This window comes from Carlito syrichta, unplaced genomic scaffold (assembly GCF_000164805.1).
Source record: "Carlito syrichta isolate Samal-C Ts95f unplaced genomic scaffold, Tarsius_syrichta-2.0.1 Scaffold315364, whole genome shotgun sequence".
NCBI classification, from domain to species: Eukaryota; Metazoa; Chordata; class Mammalia; order Primates; family Tarsiidae; genus Carlito; species Carlito syrichta.
In genome coordinates this window covers 256,950-284,459 of record NW_007259460.1, presented here as the reverse complement: position 1 = coordinate 284,459, position 27,510 = coordinate 256,950, and the positions used below count along the sequence as shown (strand labels likewise).

The 27,510-nt window shown below is 34.1% G+C and overlaps 1 protein-coding gene across 2 annotated transcripts in view; it reads right to left on the bottom strand.

Moving 5' to 3' along the window:
* The window catches only part of NETO1 (neuropilin and tolloid like 1), a 130,115-nt gene that overhangs the window by 18,129 nt on the left and 84,476 nt on the right, over nt 1–27,510 (bottom strand). For both annotated transcript variants that reach the window (XM_008072639.1, XM_008072638.1), the window contains exon 7: nt 20,838–21,066. In XM_008072639.1, the coding sequence (XP_008070830.1) occupies nt 20,838–21,066 (229 nt within the window). The remainder of the gene's footprint in view (nt 1–20,837; nt 21,067–27,510) is intronic.

Sequence of the window (27,510 nt, the reverse complement as noted above, 5' to 3'; positions counted from 1 at the left end):
GGATTGACTTTAAATTTTAAGTGTCTTATTAAGTTATATCTTTATATGCATAAAATATTTTCAATGATTTGAGTTAAATGACCAATTCAGTAATAAAAGTCCAATAATTAATTTCAAATAATAAAATATGTTTGACAGTTCTCTCATCAACCAAAAGTTTTTTTAGAAGGAAAAGAAGGAAGGGAGGAAAGAAGGAAGGAGAGAAAAAAAGAAGAAAGGAAGGAGGAAAAGGAGGAATGGAGTAAAGAGAAGGAGAGAAGGAAGGAAGGAAGGAAGGAAGGAAGGAAGGAAGGAAGGAAGGAAGGAAGGAAGGAAGGAAGGAAGGAAGGAAAGGTGATTGGCCCCTTGCAGATTATACAATTTTATATCATTTTCCTTTGCTTAACAGCCACACTGTATTTGAAAGTGCTGAAGGTGGTAATTATCAAAGTTTCAGTATGTTGTTATCCTGTTAGCAGATACCATACTAGCCACCTTCTATTGACCATTTGCTCTGTTCCAGACATATATAAGTATTTAAAATTTTCAGCTGCTCTGTAATGCCTCCTTCCTCTAGTCTGTGGAAAAGCCATTGAAAATTAAAGTCTAGAAATTACACCTAAGAAAATGGCATAATGGCATGCTCTTTAATATTTTGTCATCTATTTCAGATTTTAAAAAATCAAAACAATTTTCTCAAATGGCTGATTAGTGATTTTGTTTTCAAAAATGTTTAATATTAATTTTAACTTTAAAATTTCAAACACACGTGTGCATGCCAAAAAAAGTACATTTATGTTTTTGGGGTATATTTTATATTTGTATTTTTTTCTATGGTTATACAATATTTAATTTTAAAATAATTTACTTATAAGCAGACTACTTATTCAATCATAAGGCTAAAGGTAGACTTGTGTTGATGTATCATTATCAGTTAGCACTTCATACCTTTAGTTAATTCAAGTTAACCAAATAATTGTTTTCATAATTGCAAACAAAGAACCCATCAGTTTAATAAAAATAAGGAAAAAACAACACATTGCCAGTTATTTTGTATAAGGTAAATAATGGCTGTCTAAGATGCCACATCTTAATTCCCATAGCCTATGAATGTTACATTATGTGATAAAAGGGAATGTGCAGATGTGATTAAGAATTTCAAGATGGAAGATGATTCTGAATTATCCAGGTGAGTTCAATGCAATAACAGGTAGAGAGTGGTAGGAAGTTGAAGGAACAGAGATGATATAACAATGAAACAGAAAGATGTTTGAAGATGCTACACTATGGCTCTGAAGAAGAAGACCCGCTATGAACCAAGAAATATCATTCTAGAAACTGGAAAATGTAGAGAAACGTATTCTCCCTTAGAGCTTCCTGAGGAACAGAGGCCTTGTAGACACTGTGGTTTCAGCCTAGTCAAATTTTATTTTGGGTATCTGACCTTTAGAAGTGTGAAATAATAAATGTGTGTGGGTTGAAGCTACCAAGCACATGCTAATTTGTTACAGCAGCAGTAGGAAATGCATACACACTGACCTATACCAAGCAGTTGACTTCTCAGATATTAGACCTTGAATTACCACCCTACTGCGGCTGTTGTCAGGGTTGTGCAGCACAGCAACGAGGGGCATGTGGAGACAGTGATGGGAAAAATAAGGCATGTGGGAAAGCTTACACACACAGACTATCTACATAAAAGGAAATCATACAGATTGGGCAACATCAATCATCCAGATGAAAAAGGGCCAGAGAAACAACTCTGAATGCATGAAAAAACAGTGTTACCCCTACAAAAGATCACATCAATTCCCCAAAACAGACCCTAACCAAAATGAAACCCTGAAATGTCAGAAAACAAATTCAGAATACTGATTATAAAGATGCTTAATGAGATACAAAATAAAGCTTATAACCAACACACACACATAAATAGCAGAACAATTCAGGAAGTGAAAGGAGAGATTAACAACATTAAGAAAAACAGAACTAATGGCGGAGATACAAAACACAGTACAAAGCTTCAGCAGTAGACTAGACTAAGTGGGCAAAAGAATCACAGAGCTGAAAGACAGGTTCTTTAAACTAGCCTAGTCAGACAGAAAAAAATAAAAAAGAATTAAGAGGAATAAACAAAGCCTATGAGAAATATGAGATTATATAAAGTGAACAAACATATGAATCACAGGTATTCCAGAGGGAGAATAAGTTAAAGTAAAAAGTACAGAAAGCATATTTGAGGAAATACTTCAAGAAAACGTCCCTGATCTTGAGAGAGACCTAGATATCCAGATACAAGAAGTCCAAAGATTCCTGCAAGACACAGCACAAGCAGAACTTCACCAAAACATACAGTTGTCATATTTTCCAAAGTCAACATGAAATAAAATATCCTAAAAGCAGCAAGAAAGAAGTGCAGAATCACTTATAAAGGAAAGAGCATTAGACTAACAGCAGACTTCTCACCAGAAACTCTACAAGCTAGAGGAGAATGAAAACTTTTCAACTTCTGTAAAGAAAACAAAAGCAAAAGCAAGCTAAGATACTTATATCCAGCCAAAGTAAGCTTTACAAATGAAGGAGAAATAAAGTCCTCCCCTGACAAACATTAAGGGACTTTGTCACCACTAAGTCAGTTCTATTAGAGATGCTCCTTAGTTCTAAACTTGGAAAAGAAGTGACAACTCTTTCTGTCATAAAAATTACACAAGTACAAAGCACATAGACTACACATTTGAACTACACATTTGAATTGCCAAGTTAGCTTATAACACTATGGAAGGAATAAAACCTTACATATCAATATTAAACCTGAACACAAATGGTCTAAAACTCTCACTTAAACTGGCGAAGGACTACCACAGACTCAAAGTAAATGATGAGAAAAGATATATCAGCTGAATGAAAAACAAACAGGAATAGCCATCCTTGTCAGATAGCTCAGACTTCAAGTCAAAAACAATAAAAAAGATTATGACATAATGGTAAAGGGTGCAATTCAATCTCATTTAGATCTGCTCTGATCTAAATAAAAAAGATTTATCCATCTTAAACATACACGCACCAAACAATGGCTGCCCAAACTCATGAAGCAAACACTGCTTGACTTTAGAAAACATATCAGTTGTAATACCATAATAGTGGGTAATTTCAATATCCCACTGACATCACTAGACAGATCTTCAAAGTAGAAAATTAACAAGGACATACTGGATCAAAACTGGACTATAGACCAAATAGACCTAACAGATATTAACAGAACATTCCACCCATCAACTACAGAATATACATTCTTCTAATGTCCATAAGGAACATTCTCCAAAGTAGACCATATCTTGTTCACAAAGCAAATCTCAATAAATTTAATACCAAGCATCTTTTTTTTTTTTTTTTTGACCATTGTGGAATAAAGTTAGAAATCAACATTAAGAGGGACTATGAAAACTGCACCATTGCATGGAATCTGAACAACTCATTTTTGAATGGACTTTGGGTAAACAATGAAATTAAGGTAGAAATAAAAAAAATTGTTGAAACAAATAAAAATAGTGATAAAACAAGCCGGGCTCGGTGGCTCAGCCTGTAATCCCACGCCTTTGGGAGGCTGAGGTGAGTGGATTGCCTGAGCCCACGGGTTCGAGACCCGCCTGGGCAGCAAAACCTCATCTCTACAATAAATCAAAAAATCAGCCGGGCGTGGTAGCACATGCCTGTAATTCCGGCTACTCGGAAGGCTGAGGCGGAAGGATCGCCGGAGCCCAGCAGGCGAGGCTGCGGTGGCCGGGAGCGGCCACTGCACTCCAGTCTGGGTGACAGAGTGAGACTCCAACTCAAAAAAAAAAAAAAAAAATAGTGATAAAACATACCAAAATCCCTGGGTCACAGCAAGAATCATTTTGAAAGGTAAGTTTATAGCATTAAATGACCATATCAAAAAGATAGATAAGAAATCAATGACTAAATCTTGCACTTCAAGGAACAAGAAAAACAAAACAATCTACACCTAAAACTAGCAAAAAAAGAATGGAAGAAAGAAATAACAGAGGTCAGAGCAGATCTAAATGAGATTGAGATTTAAAAAAATGGAAAGGATCACTAAATAAAGAAACTGGTTCTTTGAAAGGTTAAAACAATTGACAGACTGCTAGCTAGACTAATGGAGAACAAAAGAGAGAAGATTCAAATGAATTCAATCTGAAATGACAGGTGACAAAAAAATCAATACCACAGAAATACAAAAGACCATCATACACTACTATGAACACTTCTATGGAGCAAATTGGAAAAGCTAGAGGAAATGGATAAATTCCTATATGCATACAACCTCCAAAGACTGAACCAGTAAGAAATAGATACCCTGAATTGATCAATAACAAGCAATGAAATTAAAAAAGTATAAAAAAGAAACCCCCCAACAACAGCAAAAAGACAAAATAAAAGCCCAGGTCTGACAGATTCACAGTTTTGATATTTTATCAGATGCACAAAGAAGACCTGGTACCAAACCTACTGAAACTATTTCAGAAAACCATTCTCATTCTATGAAGCTAGTACTACATTGATACCAAAATCAGGCAAAGGCACAACAAAAATTTAAAACTATTTCTCTGAAAAATATAGATGAAAAATTCTTAATAAAAAACTAGCAAAATAAATTCAACAGCATATCAAAAAAAATTATCAATCTTGACCAAGTTGGTTTTATTACAGAGATGCAAGGATAGTTCAATATCTGCGAGTCAATAAATATGACACACCACATAAACAGAAGCAAAAACCCTATTACTATCTCAATAGCTGCAGAAAACGCATTTGATAAAACCTACGCCTTTCATGAGGAAAACCCTCAACAAACTGGGCATCAAAGGAATATATTTTAAAATAATAAAAGTTACGTATGACAAACCTACAGCCAACATGATACTTAATTGGGAAAAGTTGCACACATCCAGTTGGATGCAGTGTCTCAAGCCTGTAATCCCAGCATTATGGGAGGCAGAGGTGAGAGGATTGCCTGAGTTCAGGGTTTCAAGACCAGCCTGAGCAACATGATAAGGCCTCATCTCTCCAATAAATAAATAAAAATTAGCAGGGCATGGTGGTACATTCCTGTGGTTCCAGCTACTTGGAAGGCTAAGGTGAAAGGATCACCTGAGCCCAGCAGATCGAGGCTGAGGTGGCCGTGAACATGCCACTGCACTGCACTCCAGTCTTGGCGACAGAGTGAAACTCTGACTCGAAGAAGAAGAAGAGGAGGAGGAGGAGGAGGAGGAGGAGGAGGAGGAGGAAGAGGAAGAAGAAGAAGAAGAAGAAGAAGAAGAAGAAGAAGAAGAAGAAGAAGAAGAAGAAGAAGAAGAAGAAAGCATTCACCCTCAGAATAGCAATAAGGCAGAGATGTATACTCTTACCATCCTTAGTTAACATTGTACTGGAAGTCTTAGCAAGAGCAATCTGGTAAGAGAAAGAAATAAAAGGCATTCAAATCAGCAAGGAGGAAATCAAACTATTCATGTTCACAAATGATATGGTTGTATACCTAGAAAACCCTTAAGTCTCTTCCATCAAGCTTCTAGACTTGACAAATGACTACAGTTAAATCTCAATGCACAAAAATCTATAGTATTCCTATTATACACCAAGAATGCCCAAGCTGAGAGCCCAATCAAGAGTTCAACCACATGCACAGTAAACACAAACATACACTCACACACACAATACCTAAGAATACATCTAAGGAGGTTAAAGATCTCTACAAGAACTACAAAACACTGATGAAAGAAATTATAGATGACATAAACAAATGGAAGAACATACTATGTTGATGGTTCAGAAGAATCAATATTGTTAAAATTACCATACTGTACCAAGTAATCTACAGAGTCAATGCAATCCTGATCAAAATACCAACTTTATTTTTCACAGAACTAGAAAAACAATCTTAAAATTTATGTGTAACTTTCAGGGGGGTAGGAGGTGGGTAGCTGGCATTGACAGTAGTCGATATCTGCCTGGGGAAGAGGGGGCATACCTCATCAATAAGGGTACCTGCAAAATAAACATTTGTATACCTAACCCTGGATTGTATCCCACAATTTCAAAATAAAAGTTAAAAGAGAAACTTAAACAAACAACCAAAAAAATCTTGAAAGAAGTAAAACAGCATATATTTGGTAATAGCAGAACGTTATGAAAAAAAAAAAATGTGTAACCAAAAAAGATCCCAAATAGCCAAAGCAACTCTAAGCAAAAAGAACAATGTGAAGGTGTTACATTGCCTGACTTTAAATGATACAATATAGCTATAGTATCTAAAACAGCATGGCACTGGTATAAGAATAGATAGATAGATTAATGGAAGAGAATGGAGAACCCAGAAATAAAACCAATTACCTACAACCAACTTATCTTTTAAAAAGCTGACAAAAATAAACAATGGCGCAAGGACACTCTACTCAATAAATGGTGCTGGAAAAATTTGCTAGCCATATGAAGAAGAATGAAATTGGACCACTATCTCACACCAAATACAAAAATTAACTCAAGATGTATTAAAGACTTAAATTTAAGTCCTATAATAAATAAAAATCCTAGAAGAAAAACTAGGAAACACTCTTCTGGCCTAGTCAAAAAATTTATGATGAAGGTCCCGAAAGCAGTTGCAATGAAAAAAAAAAAAAAAAAAAGACAAATGGGACTTAATTAAACTAAAGAAACTTCTGCACAGCAAAATAAATAGTCAACAGAATGAACAGAAAACCTACATAATGGGAAAACATTTTCAAATCACATCTCAGACAAAGGGTTAATATCCAAAATATACAAGGTACTCAAACAACACAACATGAAAAGAAAAAAAAAAAAAAAACTCCATGAAAAAGTGGGCAAAGGACACAAATAGACACTTCTCAAAAGACACACAAGTGACCAACAAATATATAAAAATGTTTAACATTTCAAATATAAATTATTACCTCACACCAATCAGAATGGCCATTATTAGAAAGCCAAAGAACAACAGGTGTTGGTGTGGTTGCAAAGAAAAGGTAAAACTCAAAACTCATTTACTGCTGTTAGGATTGTAAACTAGTTCAACCTCTATGGAAAACACTATGGAGATTTCTCAGAGAACTAAAACATGAATTACAATTTGATCCAGCAATCTCACTACAAGTATCCTACCAAAAGGAAAGGAAATTAATATATAAAAAAGATACCCATACTTGTATATTTGTTGTAGCACTGTTCATAATAGCAAAATCGTGGAACTGACCTAAGTGCACCAACAACTGACTGGATAAAAAAAAACCCTGTGGTACATATTCACCATGGAATACTAGGCAATCACAAAAAATCATGTCCTTGCAGCAACATGGATGGACCTGAGATCATCATCCTAAGTGAACTGACACAGAAACAGAAAACCAAACACCACATGTTCTCATCTACATGTGGGAGCTAAATAGCCACAAAGATGAAAATAATAGGCATTGGGTGCATCAGTAAGTAGGAGGTGGGGAGGGAACTTAGGGTTCAGAAATTACCTATTGGGTACAGTATTCACTGTCTTTTGGAGAATGGGCCACCTGAGACACAATCCCCAGTACTACACCATATGTCCATATAACAAACATGCACGTGTACCCCCTGAATCTAAAATAAAAATGAAAAAAAAATTATATTGATAAGTTATTTTCTAAAATTGTAGATGAGTCAATTATCCCAACATAGAAAATAATGTATAGACTTGTTTTCTTAGACTTACTAAATCCTGTTTAGAAAGTTATATTTCCTGCTTTAAAAAATATTTAACAGCCGGGTGTGGTGGTTAAAGCCTGTAATCCCAACACTTTGGGAGGCAGAGGGGAAAGATTGCCTGAGTCCACAGTTTCGAGACCAGCCTGGGCAACTTGGGGAGATCTCGTCTCTACATTAAATCAAAAACTTAGCTGGGCATGGTGCCTGTAGTTCCAGCTACTTGGAAAGCTGAGGTGGAAGAATCACCTGAGCACAGCAGGTCGAGGCTGAGGTGGCCGTGAGCAGAGTGCCACTACACTCCAGTCTGGGCAACAGAGACTCCAACTCAAAAAAAAAAAAAAAAAAATTAAAAAAACAATAAATATTTACTGTAGAAAAATCAGAACTTGCCAGCATAAAACATCATCACCTAAAATAATAACTATTAATATCTTAATCCAATTGTCTTCTGCACAGATGCATCATGTTTATAACAAATGGTATATATTAAATGTTTATCCTATACATTTAGAACCATGTATTTGTAATGTACATATGTTTTATTTGCTATTTGTTATCTAGTGCTCAATTGCCCCTCAGGAAACTTTTAGTTTTCTACCAGCATAGCATATGTTTTTCTTTTACCGTGCTATCTCCAAAACTTGGCATTTTTAAATTGCTCTTTAAAAATATTTTAATAGATGAAAATGATGCCTCATTACTATTTGAATTTATATGCCTTTGCTTACTAATATGTGTGCTTGTTTCTTATGCCTATGGGACATTTATGTTTTATGAATTACTTATTCACTTTTTTACTCCATTTTCTATTAGAATGCTTAGTTTTTCTCACTTTCTAATGCAGACTTTATTTTTTATGAGATGCAGATATTTAGCCATTGCCTACCATTTACCAATTTTTTTCCAGGTCAACTTTTTCCTGTTTATTTGAATTATAATGTTTCTCTGTTAATAAATATTTTAAAATTACATATCTTTGAATTTAGTGATATTTTCTCTTAATCATAGTGTGTTTTATGTCAACTTTTGAAAGATCTGCCAATATATAACATATATTCACCAATTTTCTCAGCATATTTTTTGTACTGTTTATATTGAAATCTATGCCATCTGGTATCCATGCTGCTGTTTGAAATACAAAAGTAAATATTTCCTACACTAATAAAGTGTTCTTAATCTTTTTAAAATACATATATTAGTAGTGGTAAAACATTGAGATTTACAGCAATATTTCAATTTACATTTTAAAACTGTTAGTGGTTAATACATTGCTATCTCTGTACATAATATTTCTTTCCTTGGTGAAATATATAGTGAATAAAATGTGTATTGATCTTAGTATTTACCCCAAACTTGTAATTGTGTTTGGTTTTGCTTATTCTAGAGGGAAAATTAAACATTATTGTGAAATATTAAATGAAAAGACTTATGTTTTTGTCTCTCTCTTCACTTTGGTCTATAAAATAAATAACTCTAAATTTGAAAATGTTGATTTTTTCCCCATAACTAACAATGTATTTAAAGTGACTTGTCTTTTAATCTCAAAGAACTTAGAAGGATTAGAGTCAGTTTATTATACTTAATATATTTTGTATATTATACTTTTTGTATAATATACTTAATATATTTTGTATATTCTAGAGTGTTACTGAATTACAGTGCATATTTTTTTTCTTTAAGACCCATCGAATTTAGTTATTGTGATAATATCACAATTTTTTCCCTCTTTTAATTTTTATTTACAATTGTCGGGTACAATTCAGAGCTAGGTATACAAATATTCACTGTGCACATACCTTTATCAATGAGATATGCTCCCCTCTTCTGTAGGTAGATATCAATTACTGTCAATCCCACCTCCCTACCCCCCACCTCCTCCCCGTAGTTTCCCTCCACTTTCAATTCTTTTCTTATAGTAATATGGTAGTTGTTGAAGGTCCACTTATGAGTGAGAACATGTGATACTCAGCTTCTTGTTTCTGTGAGAGATTACTCAGTATTATAAACTCTAATTCCATTCAGATTGGTGCAAAGTTCATGATTTTGTTCTTCTTTATGGCTGCGTAGTATTCCATTGTGTATATGTACCACATTTTTTTTTAATCCAGTCCTCTTTTTATGGGCAGCATGGTTGGTTCCATGTTCTTGTTATTGTGAACAATGCTGCAATAAACATACGTGTGCAAGTATCTGTTTCATAGAGTGACCTGAGTTCTTCTGGGTATTTCCATATGACCCCGCAATCCCCCTACTGGGAATATCACGATTTTGCTTAGCTATTTTGAAATTAGGAATTTGTGCTATCCAAGACAGAATGCTAGCAGTGTAAATAAGAGACAGATGGCAGATTATATCCTGTCGAGACAGGAAAAGATAATAAAACGGAACAGTGAAATAAAATAAATCACTGTGTCAGAAGAGCAAAGATCCAACTAACATAAACAAATGCTGAAAAGGAAAAAAAACACACACACACACAAAGTGAATTAGGCTTCCTAGAATACAATCTTCCAGTGAGTAATTTACTAAGGACATATGTGGTGGGAGTGTGGAACCGAATACCAGCTATAAATGAACATCTTCTGAAGTGAGTCACACACTTGAGTTGAATTTGCATGAGTGTTGTAGTCCAGCACCTGAAGAGGATCAACCACCTCATTCATCCTTGTGCCATTGGTGCCTGGCCTGGGTGCCTATGTGTTTACCAAAAGAATGAATGGAGGGATGTAAATAAGTATCAAAATGAGGTTATTGATTAGTCTAATAAGCCAGTAGTGGTTACTCAAGTTTTTGTGTCAAGCTGATATTGCAGTTTTTCCCCCCTCCTCTACAATTATAGAATCTCTTGCCATATCTCCTGAACTACCAAATTTGGAAATAGTACTATATTAACAAATAGCAATGTATTGATTAATATATTTAAATATTATGTTAAGATGGACAACAAGATCATTCACTACATTGAAAATCCCACATCATTGCAATAGGAATATGTATTACCTCTCTACTGCTGAGTCGTACATTACCAGAAGCTTACCTACCAGCTTAACACAACACCCTTTTATTATCTCAGTTCTGTTTGTCAAATGTCTAGGCAGGGTTCAGATAGGTTCTTTCCTCAGTATCTCTCAAGGTTTAAATCAAGGAGTCAGCATGGGTTGGGTTCTCATTTAAAGTGTGGAGGTCTCTTCCAAGCTCTTTAAAGATGTTGGAAGAATTTTGTACTTTGGGACAATAGGACTGAGGTTTTCTGCTTTCCTGCTGGCTGACAACTGGAGAATATTCTTAACTTCTAAAGATCACTAGAAATTCCCTGCTGTGTAATCCTCTGTAAAATATAACAGTTTGTTCCTTATGACCGGCAAGGGTATTTACCACCATTCAAAATTTCTCTGATTTTTTCCATCCCTGACCATTAGATCTACTTTTAATATGGCACACTTGATTAGGTCAGATATATCAGGACAGTTTCCATTTTTTAAATAAACTCAAAGTCAACTAATTAGGGACATTAACTACAAGATTCCCAAGAGTATCAGCCCATGAAAACATGACTCTAAGTTCAGAATCTCATTTAAATTTCAACACAAATTCCAAAAATCTTATTGTTTAAATCATGTAAATCTGGTACAGATGAGTTCCTGAGTGTGATCCTTCAGGAGTCTGAAATACAATTCCCAGGGTATAGTGTCTCTTTATCTATGGGTCCATGAAACAAAAGAGACAAGCAATGTGGCCCCAACTTTTTCAACTCAGTGGCGTGACAGGATTCTCATTTAAAAAGTGATTCTAGTTTTAAGAAGGAAGATCAGAAAATACATAAGAGTACTGAGTCCATGATGGTTCTGAAATCCATGAAGGTAAAGTTGGATTTCTCCTGATTATGTTTCCAGTTCTTGGAATCCAATACTCTGTTGCTTTTGTTACTGTTCTTAGATTTAGACTGTATTTCTCGTGTTATTTGTAGCTGACTAGTTTTATCATCTTGCTTAGCATCTTTAGAATTAGGGGATTCTGACTATCTCTTTTCATTTGGTACTTTCTCTTCTAGTCCAAGTTGACAGTATGTCTATAGGCTACATTTTAAATATTAAACTCAGTAATTTACTAGCTATATAGTCTATATGTGTTGCTTATAAGTTCCACTTATCAAATACTTGCAAAACACAATTTTGATAAGCTTTCTATCACTGAAAAACGAGGATCTTCCTTTTTCCAGTTTCTAATAACGTTTTCCTCACTTAAACCTGAGTATTCCCATGTAGCACTCCAAATGCAGACAGCCTTATTGTCTAAAAAAAGGCTTTTATTCTCATGCTTCTCAAAATTCTTCCAACCACTGATCACTGTCTGATCTCAAACTGTTCCCATTTTACGTATTTGTTACAGCATTGCCTCATTTTCAATACCAAAATCTAAAATAATTTTCTATTGCTGTGTAAAAAATCAGCACCAATGTAGTATCCTAAAATACACGCATTTATTACATGACTTCTGTAGGTCAGAAGCCCTGGCACTAGATTGTGTGCAGGGAATGCAATCAAGGTTTTGACTGAACTATGGTTTTCACCTGGAACTGCAGATTTTTCTGGTTGTTGGCAGAGGTCAGTTCCTTGGAGGTGTACCACTGAGGTCCTTAGTTTATTGCTAACTGTTGGCCAGGGCTGCTCTCAGCTTTAGAAGCTGTTCCCTCAACAGGCAGGCATTTTTACAACATAGCTGTTTGCTTTCTTTCTGTAGACCAGCAAGATCTCTGACTGATGCTTCAACTTATTTTAGAGAGCTCACATGATTAGGTCAGGCTTACCTAAGATAATCACCTTTCTTCTGATGAACTCAAAGCCCCTTAAGTACATCTGCAAAATAACTTTGTCCATAGAATGTAAGTTGGTAACTGAATGATATCCCAAACGATTCATGCTATTCACAGGTTATGGCTGTCTCAAAGGGAGGAGATTATATGAGGCTTTAATCCCAAGAGGTAGGAATCTTTAGTTTATCCAAGAATCTGCCTATCCCAGAATACATCAATTTATCTTGGAACTTAAATGTTATAATATTTCCTTAAAATAACTCAATCTATAATTTAGACTTGATAGCCTTTAATTCATAGAAAACTAAACACATTATCTCATTTTAGGAAATTTCTGTAAACAATTTCCATAAACCATAAGGTGGGCAATATCATCTCATTTTAGTTGTATGACTGTATTTAAGAGACATATGCTATTTGTTAACCAAGGATTTAAGCGATTACTATTTTATTATACAAAAGTTGTAGATGACAGCAGAAAAGCAGATAAAGGTAGAGCTTTATAAGTCAAAACTAGATATTACTCATGCTATTCATTCATTCTACTTATTGCAAATTCATGTTTCAAACACAGAGCTAGTGTTTTGGCTCATAAAATTTAGCAGGTGATTTGGTTAAAACAGATACACGCCACTAAGGTCTTTATTTTTTCATACTAAGCAATTAAATTTAAATATACAATTCTATCATAATTGATTATAAATGTTCATATATAATAAGCACATTCAAAATTAAAAGTGCACTAACTATAATCTTTTTTTACATTAAGTGATTATTTAGAGTCAAAGACCTCACAAAAAAGTGGTATAAATGTGTAAAACTGTGATATTATAAACAATCTTATATCGAGTCAATAAAGAAAAAATATAGAACACTTAATCAATATAAGAATTACACAATGTATTGTATATCTCAAATTAGAATAATTCTTCTTTGTTCATAAGTATGTTTCTAATTTGATTCCTCCTGATATTTTTTGCTTTCTGACTCTTGATATTAAATTAGTTACTAATGAATTAACTACTAATTTCTACTGTTAGCCTCAGAATACATTTAAATTTTAAGTAAGTCCTCTTTCTTAGAAGCACACAATCCAAAAATCATTCTAAAATGTTTTGTTTCCTTTTTTTGGTTTACTCAGGCATGTGATCTTCTCCATTGGGTAAAACTGTTTAAGAATGGACTGAAGATTTTGCATAATTCAAGTGCAAAGTGCCATTTAGGTTATTAAAAGGGCTATAACCTAATAAAGTAAGAGTGCTCCTTTGATGATAGTATTGATTTTTCTTGCCTTGTCCCTAAGGTTTCAAGATTACTCTATAGGATAAAGTCTGTATAAGATTTTTTTCTGAAGGAAAAAAGTATTAGCAGGGTAGCCAACAGAAATGTGATGCCATAAATCAGGGCAGTAATCTCTAGCAAAACTGAGAAAGGAGAGGTGAAAAGTTAGTAAGCCAGTTGATGCAGCAGTATTATACTTGTGAAAATGAGCAACAGAGGTGATTTTTCTCAAGCCATAGTCGTGGGTAAATACTTCTCCTTTTTAGTACATTACATTGTTTTAGTACAGTACATCGTTTTTAGTACAGTACATTGTTTTTTAAATTAAATATCAGCATTTAACACAGGTTTTTGAAATTGCTTCCAGTGCTCATGTGCAAGCTGAAAGTCTGGTGAATTTTTAAAATAAGTGAGCCATACCTCCCTTGTACAGCCACTATTTCCCTTTTCTACTTTAAGCAGATACAATTGTAAAAATATGATTGTTTGAAAATATATTCATATTGGCACTCATTAGTCCCCAGATTGGTATGTTTCAGAATAGAATCCCTTAGTTATAATTTCCTTTGGTCAAATACTTGTAGTCATGTGAAAGTGGCATACCATTTGTTTGTTGCACATAAGCGTAGTATGTAGGCACAATATGCATAGATAGGACAGTGGAATCCATATTCAGTCTGTAATTACTTAAAGCAATGCTGACATATGAGAATAACTATTAGCTATTTTTCATTACCATCAGCCTCTTTAGAAAATGGGAGGTCTGTCTCAGGAGTGCCTCAAAAGTGGTAAAGCCATGCACAAGAGAATTCATGATATTAAGAGTCAGGTCTTAAGTTCTTACCTCAGTTCTGTTAACAAATCATTAAGCATAAGGTTGAGAATGTGCAGGGAAAGTCAATTAACTTCAATTAACCTTTTCTTTTTCTGTCTGAATTCAGAAAATGTGAAAAATTTTAATAGCTGATCTCTAAGCTCTCCTCTATCCCCTAAAAATATACTCTGGCCCTAACAGAAGAAATTTTGACAGATGTTAGGGTATTATTGAATATATTCTCTTTTCATCCATTTTGTGTTGTTAGAAAAGAATAGCTGAGACTGGAAAAAAATTATTTTAAAAAAACAAGAAAGAAAAATGCATTTAACTGAGTGTTTTACAGACTGAGAAGTTCAAGGATATGGCCCTGGTTACTGGGAGGGCTTTCATGCTGCATTACAACATAGTAGAGGAGGTCAAAGGGAAAGCAGATATGTGCAAAGAAGAGCAGAAAACCTGAGGCACATCCTGGCTCTATAACCTGGATCATGGGAACTATTCTGTTCCTGAGGAAAAAAAAATCAAGTCTTCCAAGAGTGAGAATTCACTTATTCAATACGAGAACAGCACCGCGTCATTCAAGAAAGATCCTACCCCCCCAAGCTACAGATCTCCAGCTAGGCCTCACCTCCTGAAATCACCACAATGGGGATCAAATTTCAACAGTAGTCATGGTGGGAACAAGCAAGCCATATCTATACCAAAGCATGCTCTTAGTCAATTTGGACTGATATTTTAAAAATATTATAAATTAGGTAGTTTATAAACAACAAAATCTTATTTTTTTATTCTTCTAAAGACTAGGAAGACCAAGACCAAAATGTCAGCAAATTTAAAATTTGGTGAGGGCCTGCTTCCTCATAGACAACTATCTTCTAATCTCTAATGACAAAAGAGGTAAGGGGTCTTTCTCAGATATTATTTCTAAGGGCACTAATCTCAATTATGAGGGCTCTGTCTGCATGGTGCAATGAACTCACAAAGGCCTCCTAATAACACTACCTTGGGGGTGAGGATCAAAAATATATAAATTTTCAGGGGGTATAAGTATTTAGACCATAGCATTCCACACCTAGTTCTCCCAAATTAATGTCCTTCTCACAAGCAAAATATATTCATTTCATCCCAATAGCCCCAAAAGTCTTAAATTGTTTCAGCATCAATTTCAAAACCTGAGTACTAAATCTTACCCAAAGCAGATACGTATACTCTAGGTATAATTCTTTCTGAGGCAAATTGCTCTGTGAATTCAAACACATGATAGTGATTTCTAAAAACAATAATGAGACAGGCATAGGCTAGATCTTCCCATTCCAAAAGGGCGAATTAAGAAAGAAGAAAGGAATAAAGGACCTTAGCAATTTCAAAACCCCACTGGTTGAGAATAATCTTCTTTACCTCAATGCTCCAATCTCCAAGTCTATATGGATAGAGGTCCTTCCAGACACACTGGAATGGAGGTCATTCCAGACACACTAGGGTGGGAGTCTTTTTTCAGACACAGTGGAATGAAGGTCTTTTCAGACACACTGGGATGATTCACCCATAGCATTGCTGCGAGCAGTACATGCTATAGTTCTCAGAGTCTTATGTCTTTGGTTCTAATGATCTGGAATCTCAGCGTAGCCCCACCAAATGGTTCTACTTGGCATTTCCTTTGGCGGGGGGGGGGGGGGGGGGCGGTTCTCTGCAGCAGTCCCACACCACAGTGCTTCTCTACATGGGGTTCCAGGCATCCTTAGGAGTCTAGGTGGAGGCAGCCGTGACTCCACAACTTTGCTGAGCAAAATGTGCATGCTCCACCTGGGGCAGTTAGAACACACTCTTCTGCCACCAACAGCAGGGAGGAAAGTCTGAGAATGAGATGGTGCTGAGGAGTGGTGGCCCACTCTGGGCCTGAGATAACAGCGGCAGTCCCAGTAATCTCTGGCATGCCTTCAGTATCATCTTTCCACTTGTCTTAAACAATAGGTCCTGACTTCCGTTGAGATGGTCTATCAACACTAACCATTTTTTATCAAAAGATTGCTTGGCCACACTCTTGGTACTGTCTCCTGAGTGTGCGTTCTCATTCTTTATAATATGGATAGGCTGAGAATTTTCTAAATCTTTAATTTCTGCTTCTCTTTGGATTAACAATTCCATCTTTAAATCATTTCTTTCTTGCATTTTATGGTAAGTAGTCAGGAGCCAAGCTGTTCCTTCAACACTTTGCCTATATATTCCCTTACCAAATATCCAATTTCATCCCTCATAAATTCTACCTCCCACAAAACTCTAGAAGAAAAGCCTACTTCAACCAAGTTCTCTGCTACTTTCTAACAAAGGTTATTTTTCCTCCAGTGTCCAGTAACCTATTCCTCATTTCCATAGGAGAACTCATTGAAATGGCCCTCATCATTCATATTTCTACAAACATTCTATTCAAGACTACTGAGATGTTTTCTAACAAGATCCTCCTCCTCTCCTTTTGGGTTCTTACCAGAATCATCCTTAAGAGCCTGTTCATGGCAATGTAAGCTTTTTCTAGCGTGCACTTCAAAATGCTCCCAGTTTTTACCGATCACTCAATTCCAAAGCTATTTCCATATATTTTTAGGTTTTTGTTATGGCAATATCACCTTATCAGTGTAAATTTTCTATGTACCATTTGGGGTGCTACAACAAAATACCACAGACTGGAAGGCTGATAAACAACATTTAAGATTTTAAGCTATTAACTCTGAAGGAGCGTAAACGTTCAGACAATAGCATGCTCTAAGCACTTCTAGACATTGCACCGAAAATGCTGTTTTATCACTACTAGGAATCAAGAAAAATACCCAGGCTTCTAATTATTTGAATTATAGAACAACAATCATTAATTTTAGTCCTTTAATCTTTTACTCCATGTATATGTGTGGGGTAAATACTGGAGAATATAAATATAATTATACATAGGTATATATTGGAAATATATAATTATGTTATACATAATTATAAATTAGGTGTATAATCATAATATTATATATAGATTACATTTAATGAAACATTAGAAATGTAAAATGTATACAAATAACTGTATATTTATCACTATCAACTACCACAATTATCAGCTAAATCAGCACAAATATTACTCAAAATTCTCTCAGTCACTAATATTGAATCAAGAAATATCAACTAAAAAACTTGAAACTCCCTATGTAGAGTATCCTTGCTTCTTTTTAAAGTATTTTAAAAATAATTTTTAATCGCCAATATCTAGGTAGCCGCACTGATTGAAGTTGACTTTTTGCTGTTTTGAAGTTTTCATCTCTTGTCTGGAATAGTTTGATTTAAATGAATAACCCCTTAGTCTATATTCACATACTTCATAACATTATGACTGTCATTTCATGTATAGTGGTAGACATCTGCACAATTTTAGCAAATGCAGAGAAAAAGAATCAAAACATTATGATAAAACTACATGGACAATATCTTAGTCTGTTTGCACTGCTATAATAAAATACCATAAATTACGTAACTTAAAATTCTATTTAACAATAGAATTTCATTTCCCACAGTTCTGAACTGTGAAGTCCAAGATTAAGGTGCTGACAGATTCAGTGGAAAGTTCCTGGATGGAACTTTCTAGCTATGTCCTCACATGGTGGAAAAAACTGCTCTCTTGTCCTATTTTATTTATAGGAGTATCTTATGGTTGAGATTTCTGTCCTTCCAAATGCCCTATCTCCTAATACCCTCACCTTGACGACTGGATTTTCAACATATGAATTTTGTTGGGGTGCAGCACAAACATTCAGACCAACAGAGCAGGCTACATGGCATAGATAAACTTGTTTCAGTGGAAGCTTATTGTAAATTCATGAGATTATAACAGAGAATGACACTGTAATACTCATCCTTTTAAGAGAGCAATTATTCATCTACTGTGGAAGAACATAAAGGGCTGGGTGCCACTTCTTTTTGTGAAGAAAGAATACTCAGTGTCTTCTGGATTATTCACCAAAAACTTCACCCACTTGAATGACTTTCAAAGATCTTTTAGTCACATGAATTAAAACTCTGTTTTTATCTCAAATAGACACATTTCTAATGATATACATACCATATGATATCATTTATCATTTCTTATAGATGCAGATTTTTAAAGACTGATAAAATTTAACTAATTTTAGAGTTGAAAAGGACTTTTGATGTTAGTCAATGTTTTCCCCTATCCAACATAGATGTTTCCCTTCACTTTCATAACGTATGGCAATTCATTTTCAGATAGAATCATCCCTCTATCCATAGTTTATGTCCCTTCGGCATCCATTCAATTTTTGAATGTTATAGCTCACAAGCTAAACATTTTCCTCAAAATTGCCCTCAAAAGTTCCTCTATTATTTTCAAACATCAATCTTATCTTAGAGACACCAATCCATATCACTTGACATAAGTCTAGGGTAGTTATCCTCATTTTGAACAATAAGAACAAAAATAACCCCATGGCAAACAGTTCTTCTTCTTTGACATTATTTTATGATTCTGGATGCTTCTGAAACTTTGTCAACCTTTTCTAAGTGATTTCTTTCCTTATGAATAAAAACTCAGAAAGAATAGACTATGCATTTTTACTGGTGCAGCTCCCCATGAGGCTCAAATCTTTTTGGCACTGTTACTCTATTTGCTTTAATATAGACTGATACAGTTCAAGGTGTTTTTTATTAATTATAATGAAGTATAAGATCACATTGAGTTTGAATGAAGTACGGTCACAGAAAGTCCCGGGTGTCAGGGTTCCTCTATATTATTAATTTTTCATATATAAGAATATACTTTTTATATTTTCCTATTTATATGTTATGGTGTGGTTGTAATAATTGCAGATTTTGTGATATTTAAAAATTCTTAATTATGTCATCTAACATATTAGCTTGCCCTTCCATATTTGACATTTAGATTAGATAATAGTTCTCGAGATACTATTATCCCAGACTGATAGAATGTTGAATAAATGCAGAGCCATGAGATTCCCTCACTAAAGGTACAATTCAATGATGAGATCGAGCAGTCATTACTAAGACACCAAAATTATTATCTTGTAACTTAAATTTCTTCATATTCTAGTCAAGAAAATGAGAATATTTTTCCCAAACAGCTTGCTAAAATAATACACTACCTCTAACATTTTAATCTATTACTGAAGTAAAAAAAATAGCAGCATACTGTTTAAATCTGACATAAAACTGGGAGAGAAATTCAGCATACTGGATGATGGTATCAGGATTTAGAAAAACTGAGTGGCATTCAGTACTTCTGGTATATGAGAATTCCCCAACTGGCTAATTAGAGGGGAATTTAAGGCCAAAGCTATTCATTCATTATGTAAAAGAATTGTCTAATACATTTAACATTGATGAATTTAAAAATATTGGCGGCTGTACTGCTGACAATAAGAGAAATCTTTGAATTTTCAAAGATTGCATTATCTTTTAAAATTATACAAAATGTATAGTTGCCAAATACAGGTACTTATTTCTTAAGGCTAAATTTCTCAAGATTCTTTTCATATGCATACATTTGTAACATGTGATATACTCAGGGTTTTGAAAAATATTAAAAATACATCTATTAATATGACTCATTATTTGTTAGAACATAATTTTCTAAAATTTCTGTGCTTTGCTCTTGATTCTGGGTATACCTATTATGTGCCATTTTAACTATTTTCTGAAACTTTTTCTGTTTACTGTCTATTCAAGCAATTTTCTTTCTTTGCCTACTTGAATTGGAGCTATGTAGTCACAAACCTATTTGAAATAAATGGGACTTCAAGACAATCTTACTAAAAAGAACCTACCAAATATTTTTATGCAGGTTTTTTAAGACTTAAACTCAAACTTCATCAGAAGCTGCTGCATCAGTTCCACATGCTTCGTAAGAGCTAAACCAAAGACAAACAAAATTCATCATTTCCCAGTTGAATGGTGTGAACTCGTTTAAGCAAGGCTATGAGGCATATGCCAAAATAAGTAATCCAAATGTAGTGCAAGTGTCTTCTGCTATTGGATCAAACTGAAGGAATGGGAATCTCAGTGAGTTTAACAACTTATTAGGGAGTGCCCTGCTGTGCTCAGACTGTGTGAAGAAAACACCATTAACAACTTATGAGACTGGCATATGACATATCTGAAGGACAAACAGTCAAGTGCAGAGAATCTTACGTTCTTGAAAGGATGTGAAGAGCATCTGAAATCGGCTGTTTCGACTGCCCTCATCTGCCCACATGCGGATCACCCCAAGACCTGTGCGTAGCATCACATCATTAGCCACAGTGCTACAGAACTTAGCTTTCAAATCCTCCACCGAACTGCTTCCATCATACACAGCCACAAAATTCCTCTTGCATTCATTGGAATTCTGCATCTCATAGTCCAAGAATCGCAAGTAAATCTGTAAAACAAAGATAAAATAATTTCCCCATATCAAAAGATGAATGTAAGCCAGTAAGTATCAGATTTTCTTTTCTCTTTTTCACTTCCACAAGACAATCTTGATTGCAATCAGTCTTATTATCTTTTCCCTTGTGAACAGCAAGAAGATATACAAGTAATCTTGTATAATATGTGTTTAATATGTTTTCAATTTTTTTAATTCTTTCTTTGCTTAAATGCACCTTTTTCAATAGGTGAGTTATTTTGTTTGTTGGTTGGTGGGTTGGTTTTTTCTTTGGGGGGTTGCCCTCAATCATCCTTATTTCTTCTCATAACTTACTTGGAATCAGTTATTAGTTTTGCAAACATATACACTGCTTTATTTTAAAATATGTTTTAAGTATTCCTGATACATTTCTGTTAAAGTTCCATGGTTTCCTTTTACTTCCAGAAATGTATGGAAATGAAAAATTTGCATGAATACCAAAAGTAAAAAAAAAATAGTACTAAAGACAATCTTTGATTTCAATTTGTCTAAATTATTTAACATAAACACACTGCTTCATTTTTTGAGGTGGAGTATATTTTTTAAAAAGGCCAAGCTGGTCTGTGATCATTCTTAACATACTATAAATTGAATCAAACCATCTAGCTAAGTCCACATAAACAATTAAATTAACATTTAATGAGTAAAAAGTACTATTCAAATTAACATTTAATGAGTAAAAAGTACTTTATATATATATATATATATATATTTTTTTTTTTTTTTTTTTTTTGAGTTGGAGTCTCACTCTGTTGCCCAGACTGGAGTGCTGTGGCCGTTCCCAGCCACCGCAGCCTCTACCTGCTGGGCTCTGGCGATCCTACCGCCTCAGCCTTCCAAGTAGCCAGAATTACAGGCGCGTGCTACCACACCCGGCTAATTTTTTGATTTGTTGTAGAGATGAGGTCTCACCTACCCAGGGGGGGTCTCGAACCCGCGGGCTCAGGCAATCCATTCACCTCAGCCTCCCAGGGTGCGGGATTACAGGCTGAGCCACTGAGCCCGGCTGATATTATTTTTTAAAACTTCCAACAACTCTACAGAGTAACTCCTTTTATTCTCATATTCAGATGAGGAAACTCAACTCAGATTACATAAATTGAAAATTAGACAAGAGCACCCTCTCACTTCTTAGTCTATGATTCTTCCACAATGTTTCACTGTTTGAGATGTACTGTTTTTTTTCCATCAACAGACATTATATGACTTTGTACTCTGTATTTTGACTACTGCTTTCTAAATCACAAGTAATTAATTAATTGAAGTAAGTCTATAAATAAGTTATCTGTTCATGCATCCATCAATTTAATAATATCCACAGCTTATAATGTGATTTTGTTGCAGACATTATTTGAGACATTTTTGGATATGATGAACAAAAGAATGAGGGTCAGTGTTGAAAATGTGTGCAAATTAAATCACGACACAAAAATAAAAAGTCAATATGAAAATTATATAATGCAAAAGTCCTACACACTGTGAGAGGGATTTCTGGAATTGCTTGGAAATAAAGAAGCATCCTTCACACAGATATCTCTTAAGTGTTTTACATTTTATTTTAAAATAAAATAAAGTTATAAACACTTCCTCTTAAATACACTTCTCTTTTTAAAAAAATTATGATGTGTGATCTTTATTAATTAATAAACAACAAATTAATTTGGGGAAAAAAAATTTAGGAATTAAGATTCTCTGTTTCAGGTTACCTAGAGGCAAATGTATTATCTTCTCTAAAGACTGTGATTCAGTCCTACATGGATGCTGTGTTTTGGTGGCAGTTATCATTATTGTTTCTGGAATTATCTGGAGTCTCTATATACAAAACTTTGAAAAGTGCTGAAATGACAGTTATCATTGCAATCTGAATCATAAGAGATGATGTTTAGTAGTGCCAATTTACATGTAGATACCCCACACGTTTAGAGTCCACTGCAGGCATGTGCTATACTATAAAACTATCTTGAGGTATTATAAAACAGGCTATTGTACAGCAATTCAATATTTTCTGAAAGTAAAAAGTTAATTTATTATATGCAAGTTGGGTAGATTTGAGGTCTAGGGTTAGCGCTTGGAGCTCCACCTGATTTGATGAGTAATTATTAATAATTCACACCGGGCTCGGTGGCTCAGCCTGTAATCTCACACTTTGGGAGGCTGAAGTGAGCGGATTGTCTGAGCCCACGGTTCAAGACCCGCCTGGGCAACTTGGTGAGGCCTCATCTCTACGATAAATCAAAATGAGCTGGGTGTGGTAGCGCGTGCCTGTAGTTCCAGCTACTTGGAAGGCTGAGGCGGAAACATCACCAGAACCCAGCAGGTCAAGGCTGCTGTGGCCGGGAGCGGCCACTGCACTCCAGTCTGGGCAACAGAGTGAGACTCCAACTAAAATTAATAATAATAATAATAATAATAATAATAATAATTCACTACTTTTCATTTTTATGTGATTTGCTCTTTTAGTACCTAATAGGAAGTATAACTTCTGATTCTGTATTCCAGGAATGTCCAGTGTATAAAATCATGTATGTAATACACTTCTCTTATTGTAACTTGGATGTAAACGAAAGACATGCATTCAAGTAAAAATTCATGTTTTGTCACTTTTTATGTGTATTTTATTATTTCATAAAATGTGGACCTCATAGCACAATTTTTTCCAGATCTAGCATATTTACCGTAATTTTAAAATTTTCACTATTTAAATTAATAAAAAAAGTATCTTTTGCCCTCAATACTCTTATTCAGTTGGGTAGTAGTACCTGTCAATTTCACTATCACATTAGTTGTTTTCCAACTCCACTGACACTTCTGGGAGATTTCAACAGTTTCCCAGCTAGCCTGGATTTTACAAGGTACAGTTTCTCCTTTCAGCCCCAAGTCCACCCCAGCCAAAATTATATTTCTAAGAAACAAATTTAATAGTAACACTTTTAGATAAACTTTTAAAGTGGCTTATAACAAAAAAGGTTAAAAACCATAAATTAAGAAATTAACCCCTTCTTACTTCCTAAAGTCATATACTTATTTTTAAATATAGCTTCCTTAATGAACAAGCATGACATTAGCTTTACATGAAATAACCATTCTCCATCTTCTGCCTACAAAATTCTTCCTGATTTGTCAAGAGGTAGTTCATTGGTTGCACGCTCAGAAAATTATTTTCACTGCTCCCACTTCCCAGTCATGGTAGGATTAATCTGTATATCCTCATTCTAAAATATAATTTTTAACATTTTAAGCTGTGGTTACAAGTTATATGTCCTTTTTATTAAATTGTGTTCCTGAGAAGCTGGGACAGTGACATATACTTGTGTATTCTAAGTATTAATAAGTATTTTGCACATGTTAAATACGTTAGAAAATAAATGATTAATGATTAATTAATTGAAAACTTCATTTTTAAAAAAATTATTTCATTTGTTCAGCATTCAGCAAATATTATTGGGCACCTAAATGACAGACATTGTTTTAAGTACTATAAATAATACTAGTTATATAGAATAACCTACACTTATTATTATTGTCACTATTAAGATTTTTAGTAGAGACTGAGTCTTGCTGTGTTTCTCAGGCTAGTATTGACCACCTGGGCTAAAGCAATCCTCCTGCCTTTTCCTCCCAAAATGCTAGGATAATAGGCATGAGTCACTGCACCCAGCCTACCTTTTATTATTTACAGTGGAAAACTGTATGCAATAATACTCAACACAAGATATAATAGAGATCTAAACTATAACATGAGAGGATAAGACAACATGTTGCAGACTTGTAAGTAGCAGAAAATAAAATGTAAAGTCCCAACTGAGGTAATCTTGACAAAATTTGATGAGAAAGAACAAAACAGAGAAATATGGAAAAATGAATAAAACTGAGCAGCAATGGAAAATGCTGAGATTTTATTTTCTTTGGTAAGAAGGTTTTCATGGGGAAGCAATCTGTAGTGTTTCATTTGGAAGCTATCCTAAAATTTTTAAATACTTTGGTAAGAATTTTAAATTAACTGCCATTGCTACAGCCTTATGAGACACACAGCCCAATGAACTCTGCATTTTATTTATATCCAGGTTATAGCTTCATTTTATTTTGTCAAAAACTAAAATATCACACACATAGTTTGTCCGTGATTTTTCTTTCAACACAATGTTACATTCCTGAAATTAACCAGATAATTTCAGAAATGCCAGTTTCAGAAGGCATAGATGTATCTGAATATATTAAACTTCAAGTTTATATGAACCAGGTTAATTTTCAAATGTTAACATGAGTTTTTTGTTGTTTTTTTTTTGATAAGTTTTTTTTTCCAAGAAGTCAGCTTGGAAAAGCTGCCTGTCAATCAAGATGCCAATCAACAGTGGGCTCAATAAAGAAAATGTGGTACATGTACACCATGGAACACTACACAGTCATAAAAAGAAAAATCATGTCCTTTGTAGTAATATGGATACAACTGGAGACCATTATTCTAAGCCAATTAACACAAAAATAGAAGACCAAATACTGTGTGTTCTCACTCATGTGTGGGAGGTAACCCTGGGTACACACAGACATAAAGATGGGAACAACAGACATTGTGGATTCATAAAGTGGGATGAGAGGAAGGGGAACAAGGGTTGAAAAACTACCCATTGAGTACCACGCATACCTTTGGGTAATGGACTTAGAAGAAGCGCAAACCTCATCATCACACAGTATACCTATGTAACAAACCTGTACACCTAGTCCTTGAAACTAAAATTTAAAAGGCAGAAAATAGGACTTGTTTTTGTTGTTTAGATGATCTTTGTTAGAATGTTAGAGCAAAAAAGTCAAAATAACTTGATCAAAGAACATAAATTAGTGTGGGAGCCTTAAGTAAGACTCTTTTCAACTAGACCACATTGCTTCTTCCTGACCAAAAGTAAATAAACTGAAAATAATATAAACACAAAAACTGAAATATAGGTAACCTTTACAAACTTGTTAAATGTAACAAGAAGTCAAATGTATATTTATATTCTAAACTACTATGCAATAAATTCAACAATTTTATGAGCTCTCAAAAGTATGTAATTTAAATTGGAGACAGACATTATTACAAGTACGAGATGCCAATTAGGTTAAGTGAAAATATGATATATTTTAAATATAAGTGAAAACATAATATATGTATAACAATTATTTCAAATTTATTATATATTTTGAAGAAACACATCTCTAAATATTAATTTATGTTAATTAGGAAAAGAAAGATTACATGGTATACTGATAATAGTTAAACACACTACTAATGCATTATTTCAAATCTTTCAACAAGAGATACATATTATAACCATTTTAAGATACATAAAACTGAAGTTTATCTAACTTTCTCAAAGTGACATAATAATGTAGCTTAACTAATGATTGATATTGAAGTCAGATCTGCCTGACCTTGGCTACTCATTATCAAACTATGAAGCCGTACATAATTTTTAAAAAATTCTCATAGACTTATATGCCAGAAAGAAAGTTATCATCTTAAAGAAAACAAACTGCAACAAAATAATCAAACAGATAAATAAGATAAGTAAAATCATTTGTTTTCTTAAAGTATTTAAAAAGCATGATGGCTATCAGTATATAAATGAAACTCATAGAAAATCAATATGTACCTCTGAGATAAATGGTTGCCTTAAAAATCTTTAAATATAGGATTACTTTATATAAGAACAATGCTATAGTTAGAAGTACAATTTGCATATTGGACTCATTTTTAAAAAATTCAGTTCTAGAGTATCTATATTTTTCACATGAGGTGATGGATTTGCATATGTGCATGAAGAGCAATAATTACCACCTAAGTACCTTCTATATTTAAAGGGCATTCTTATTAAATAGAACACAATTTAGATAGGAAGTGAACTGTAGTCAATAGATCTTATGTAATCCCTTCTGAAACATTTAATGATTTTTTTTAACTTCAATTTTTTTTATCATATAGAAAAGCAAAATATACCAGTGGGGTATTTGCTTTGCAGGGTCTCGAGCTTTCAGTGTAGAACCTAAATTCCATTGGCCAGGAAAAGTGATCAAGCTTTTCCATTTTGCCATACAAAACCTCTCTATTAAGGTGATTTGAATGACTATCTCATCAACTTAAATATTTTGTTATAATAACACCAAGGGAAACAATTATTTAAGGAAGTAGTCTACAAAAAGCTCTTTAATCACTTACAAAAAAGAGAATATGATAAACAGAGTAATATATAACTCCAGTAAAATAGTCAGATTATCATCTATTCTCAGTGAATCATTTTGATGCATTCTTCTTTTTAATCAGTCACAAAGAGTTTGAGTTGACAAGATAATTTATTGAACAAGACATGGAAAACATCAGAACACATAAACAATTTCTAGTAATATCTGTTTTTCAGATCACATCATTATGGAAAGCAGAAT